Raw genomic sequence first — 5,838 nt, 5'->3', positions numbered from 1 at the left:
CTTTTTTCTTTTCTTCTTTCACTATTTCATTTCATATTCTTAGCTTCCAAAGGCACACCCTGATCTGGTCATATGACCCAACCAGCCACGGTGTGACCCTGAACAAAAGCAGGCTGGGGTGACGGCGTGCCTCTTTAACTGGACACAGTCATCATATTGTAGGCTTTGGAGGGACTGGATCTGCCCAGCACCATCAGTTCCTCCTTGCAGCTGATGTGACTGTCCACCATGGGGCCCCCTGACCCGATGTTTCCTGAGGGGGAACTGGTGGTGGCCATCGACGGCATTCCTACGGGGCAGGGCTGCGACTCGTACAGGACACAGATGGAGCCATCCTCGCCGATACGGTAGGACACCTCGAAGGGGTCCACCCAAAGTGTGAGCTCACTGGGCAGCAGCAGGTAGAGTTGCTGGATGGTCAAGCCGATGCGCTGGCCTGCCTGGCCCACCAGTGGGTCCATCTTGTGGTTGATACGGATGCATCTGTAACCTGAACCCTTGCATGGCCTGTCTGGGAACCAGTGGTGCTTATATTGCTCTGCAAGGAAAGAGGAGAGACAAAGAGGATGAAGCGAACGTTTCGCTTTGGAGCAAGTACCATCAGGCTGCTTGTAATAACATGTAATGTGGACAAAAAGCAGGTCATATGCTCAGAAAAAAAGGCCCAGAAGAGGGAGGCAAAATAGGAAAGAATTACGTGCTGTGTAGCTTTGCTGTTGCTGTTTGCTGACTACAGACGTCAATCATGGCTGTGAAGCTGAGATCTGCAGTGAACTGAGGTTGAACAAAAGGTCGGAAAAGAAAGTAGACAGACTAAACTTAGATCAAATAAGTCCATGTGATTTCATAAACATATCATGGCTGGAAAACTGTTTATGTAGAAACTGGAAAATCTTTAATATAAATAAAAACGCAGTGTAATTGGAGGGTCTAAATGTGATATTCACATTATATAATAATATCAATATGCTTTAACTAAAATCTTTCTAGAGGTTAACATAAATACAATCTTAAAGAAAAACATAAGTTTTTACACAACTTTCTTACTACACATAAGTGTAGTAAGTTTCAAAGTTTTTTTTAGGGAACCATCACAATAACAGATGGCAGAAGGGGCACCTTACTACAACTGTTTGAAAGTATGTTTACGAGGCGCAATTAAATGCACCACGAGTTTAAATCTTTAGTGTGTAACTTTTTGATATTAACAAAACGTCCGAGATGCACATGAATGCACCAAGAAGTCCAGTTGGCGGCCACACTCTTTACTGTGACGTGTTTACAGAACTCAGGGGAAGGCTAAATGTTGCTATGTCTGTGACTTTAGGAAAGGGAGAGGGTTTTTTGCAGTTCTGTTGTTTCTCCATCATCTCTGAATATGGCAGTGGCACTGCTGTTTGGAAAAGTGTGGCTGCGAGCCACCGGTTTGATAACATTATGCTGCGTCTTTAGCTGCACGCAGTTTTTTTTCTTTGGACATGCGCAAGTAGGCAGAGATGGAGACAGGGAAATACTGGGTGAAATCGCAGATCCTGCTTTTGATTTTGAGAATCGAAAGTTCATTTTGATCAATTTAATTGTCTGTTGTTCAGTGTATACATTTGGGTAGTTTCCAAATCAAATGTGTTAAACAAAACACAGCTTAATGATTAAGGGGACTAGATCTGTGTCCAGATGTGTCATTTTTGGGGTTATAAAAAAGATATTTTAAAAATGTATTAAGCAATAGGCATGAACTGTAAGAAAATTATAATTACTGTAATCCATTTTATGTTGTCACCATGTAAAACATCCACAGGAAAATATGGTTAGAAAAGTAACACGGGATACACGTGTCAGATTTAGACTTAGATATATAAAGTTCTTATCTACATTAAAGTACAGGGTGTAGTTCAGTGTGGTAAAAGAAGAAAGGGAAGAAAAACACCAGCACCTGTTACAGGCCTGATAAGCAGCCATAAACAGGCTGCCAAAAGCACCCTGGGCCTACGTGACAAAAAGAGGGCCATTGAATTGCACAATCCCTCCCGTGGCTGTCGTCCGTGTCACAAAGTCTCCCATGACTGGCTGAACAAAAACACCAAAAGTGTCTAAGTCCCAGCCAGCCATCTGGGACACTGGGCCCCACCTCTTAAAGGGAGAGGACCTTATTTCTCCCCCGCTTTTGCCTCAACTGTGCTGAAGTCATTTTGGTGTTTAAGATTATGAGAGGAAAATTAGACGGTTGACTGTCTGGGTTGGGGTGTTTGAGGAAGTAAAATCTGGCTCACTTTTGGCATATGAAAAGGACTTCCTAATTCTCTTTCTAGGATAGTTTTACATCTTTTTTGTTCAGATTTTTTCACTACCTTACCTCCCCTCCCCATTTTAGGGAACAATCCTAACCCCCATTTACTCTAAACATTGCTCATCCATATTGAATTCCCATTGATGCTAACTTCATTGTGGCCAGAGAAAAACAGGGTAAGTGAAGTAGACCAGCATTCAGGCCGGGGACTCGGAGGCCACCTGTATGCATCCAGGGGATAATAACCCCCCTCAGTGTCTTATCACAGAAGGCTGTATACTGCTGAACTAATGGAGTGGCTGGCACTCGTGAAAGAGCACAAGGGGCTGGATGATCTTTCAACCCTCGACCGAGCCACAAAAGCAGCAACCTTCAAACCCTGGAGCAGCTGGGAAAGTAGCGCAGCTTCTTAAAAACCAGGCCACATGGGAGGAAGAGGTATAAAATGGTAGAAATGATAAACGGAAAAGTAAGAAGACAATGTGCACTTAACCTAAAGCGTCAACAAAAGTGGGTTGTTTATTCATTGTAGCTGACCTCGAACACAAGAAAAACATTAGGAGATTCCGTGTTTTGGCCTGCTCTTCTAGCTTGTTGGGAATTTGCCCACTCAAAGCCATTCTGGTTGAGCATCAAATCAAACTGCTGCTGACAAACAAGAACATTAAAAGAAATTGAAGCTCTTCTGACTACAATTATACAACTGTTGTGATTTCAAACCGGGTCATTTGGACTAAGTTCCCCCACTTCCCTTTGCTCAGCACAAACAAGAGCTAGGCACCCAGCTTTCCTCCATGCAGACACAATAGTGAGTGATTGTGATGCTTCCAGGCACAAAAGAGCTCTGGCTGGCCTAGTTTAGTAGCAACGAGCCACAACAGGATACTAATACACCACACACACACACACACACACACACACACACACACACACACACACACAACACACACACACACACACACACACACACACACACACACCCCACACACACACACACACACCACACACACACACACACCCACCACACACACACACACACACACACACACACACACACACAACACACACACACACACACCAACACACACACACACACACACCACACCACACACACACACAACACACACACACACACACACACACACACACACTTTTGTTCTGCCTCATGCTCAAAAGTAGACAGTGAAACATTTTTCTATTAATTAATCATCATAATTTACATTTGAAAAACGGAGTTTAAAAAGACTATAAATCATATGATTCTTCCATGTGACAGATTGACCTTGTAATGGATATAACTTTGGAATAGTTTGTGTTTTTTGTGCAGGAAATGTTGGGTTACACAAGATTTCCCCTCCATTTCCTTTCTGATTACGCTGTGCTGCCTCTGCCTTTAATGCTCCTATAGGCACACCAGAAAAAACACCCCTCCCCCACACTGTCTTGTTTACAAACAAAATGTTGCTCAAGATTCCTCAAAAAAAAAAAAAAAAAAAAACACCATAGTTTTGAACACAGGCAATTGCATGACCCCCTACAATGCATTGCAGTTTGACACTGAATGGTATTGTTCTTTTTTTGAGAAAAATCTGTTATATCTGTAGCATATAAATGTTCCTATTTACTTCAAACACTGATATTACTGTTATTAAGTGTTTTCATATTTACCATGAAGTGCTTTTATTTTGCTAGTGGAAGTTATTTATCCTGGTAGTTGGTGCTTTTGATAGGGACTTTATACATGTAATAATCCGCAAAGTAAGATGTGTTTTTATACATGCGAGGTCCTTATGTAGGTCATCTGCTTAGTACATGAGTGAGGCAGATACAGCAGCTTTAGGGCTCTGTCTGGAATGTGTTTACACGAGGAAACGAGACAATCCCCACGCAGCACGGTAAAACCACTCATAATACTCAGAGAGCAAGCATGTACGTAAAGCTAAGAGGACGTTACTGCAGAATTTCCTGCTTAATAAATCGAGAAATGGTGATTTGAGTTCACTTTAAATAGTGAATATGTCGTGTTAAATCCATCAGAAAAAAATGATTTCCACCATTTTAACTGCATGGTCAAAATGTAGGCTATATCCTAAAAAAGAATGCCAAAACGAGTGTAACGACATCACAAGCTTACGCTTAACAGTAGCAAACTGTGATTTTTTTGTATTAAATATATCGTGTAATATCGGTAGACTAACTATATATAAATAAAAAACAATATCATTTTATTTGTTCAAGTACTAGATTGAAGGTTTGACATTGGACGTGTTTACATTATAAGCCATTTCGTCAAACGCATTACGTAATGGAGCAGCCTCAGTGGGGGCTGTTTTGCTCAGTTCTCTTCGAGGCGCACTTCCTTGTTCGAGTCTCTTTCAACCCCCCCCCCCTCCTCTTTTTTCCCTCCTTCATAACAAAGTAACTAAGCCCTCTGCCTCGTTGTGTATCTTTGTGGGTGAAAATTCGATTGTATCAATATAATCGTCGACAAACCGTCTTGCTATCACTCGCTGTGTTTATACTTGGGTTTTTTTTTCCTCGAGCTGCGCTAACAGTGGTGCGCGTTGGTAGCGCCGACTGTGATACTCGCGAGAACAAAGAAAGGCTTCTTCTGAATCGTTCTTGACCCAATAAAAAGCCTAATTTAAGCATTTAATGCTATAACAAAACATTAAAACGTGTTATGTTGTTTCTTTAAAATATAAAGGCTTTTAAAGTGGTGATTTTTGTGGGCTCGAATGGATCATTTTCTGATTTCCTTACCTGACAAAATGTCCTGTAAGCTTTGGTTGAATGTTTGGACCTGTCGATCGTTTACGTGTCCTTTTACCCGCAGAAACCTCGAGAGAAATCCGACGGCGGCGTTGATCTCTGGTTTCATCGTTCCCCGGGCACAAAGGGTATGCATTGAGAAAGGCAACGGCGACGATCCTTTCGCTTTTGCGGTTTTTCTCTACGTGTTTGTCCGACTGTTGGTCTTTCGCTCCACTTCTTCAGAGCTACGTTATCTGCTGGCTCTCGTGTTGTTTCTCTTGGCATTTATTTGTCGAGGTAGAGGAGAGATTTTCTCTGAGCGAGTCCGTGTGTTAGGACGGTACAGTGTTGGGAAGTAGACGCCTGTTGTTGGTAAATACAGGGGGGGTTGGGTCCCTTGGTGCCACGTCGACCAACCCACCGAGCTCACTTTCCACCTCTAGAGTGAAGCTCTTGGAGTGGGGGAGTGGGTTTTTATAGCACCCCCCCCCTCTCTCCACAGTGCCGACACAAGCTGCTACAGCAACAACAGCTCACCAATCCTGGGCCTGCCACCGTCTGACGAGCCACATATAGGAGGAGTGCAGCATCCGCGTCACCGCTCTGAAAATAAACAGAGGTACACAGCTTGAAACCGCGCTGCGTTCACAGGCTGTCGGAAAAACGGGAGGAAGAAAGAAAAAACAGAAAAAGAAACAAAAGCAAACGAAAACAAAGAAAGTTGGAAGCTGGAGCAGTAACTACAACTATGCTACTTTAATCTTATGTTCCATTGCCATCTGTAACCAAAAAAATGA

The 5,838-nt window shown here is 42.8% G+C and overlaps 1 protein-coding gene across 2 annotated transcripts; it reads right to left on the bottom strand.

Annotated features, from left to right (window-relative positions):
• btg1 (B-cell translocation gene 1, anti-proliferative) lies at positions 1-5,509 on the bottom strand. 2 transcript variants are annotated; one of them, XM_032504635.1, is made up of 3 exons: positions 5,051-5,509; positions 702-774; positions 1-538 (listed from the first exon to the last, which is right to left on the bottom strand). In XM_032504635.1, exons 2-3 carry the CDS (start codon positions 745-747, stop codon positions 135-137), a joined length of 450 nt encoding a protein of 149 aa, XP_032360526.1. In that variant the 5' UTR covers positions 748-774; positions 5,051-5,509; the 3' UTR covers positions 1-134. The 2 variants fall into 2 exon arrangements, with proteins under 2 accessions (XP_032360526.1, XP_032360525.1); XM_032504634.1 differs by lacking the exon at positions 702-774 and having other exon boundaries at positions 5,051-5,505.
• Positions 5,510-5,838: the final 329 nt, after the last annotated feature.

The sequence above is a fragment of the Etheostoma spectabile genome, chromosome 23 (genome assembly GCF_008692095.1).
Source record: "Etheostoma spectabile isolate EspeVRDwgs_2016 chromosome 23, UIUC_Espe_1.0, whole genome shotgun sequence".
Taxonomy (NCBI): domain Eukaryota; kingdom Metazoa; phylum Chordata; class Actinopteri; order Perciformes; family Percidae; genus Etheostoma; species Etheostoma spectabile.
The sequence above is the reverse complement of the archived record's forward strand: the minus strand, read 5'-3'. Positions and strand labels throughout refer to the sequence as shown.

Excerpts from the sequence above, each read along its gene's own strand:
- btg1 (XM_032504634.1), bottom strand. The coding sequence starts at position 5,195 with ATGCATACCCTTTGTGCCCGGGGAACGATGAAACCAGAGATCAACGCC. Across the intron at positions 539-5,050 it reads CTTACAGGACATTTTGTCAG|AGCAATATAAGCACCACTGG; the intron begins GTAAGGAAATCA and ends CTTTCCTTGCAG.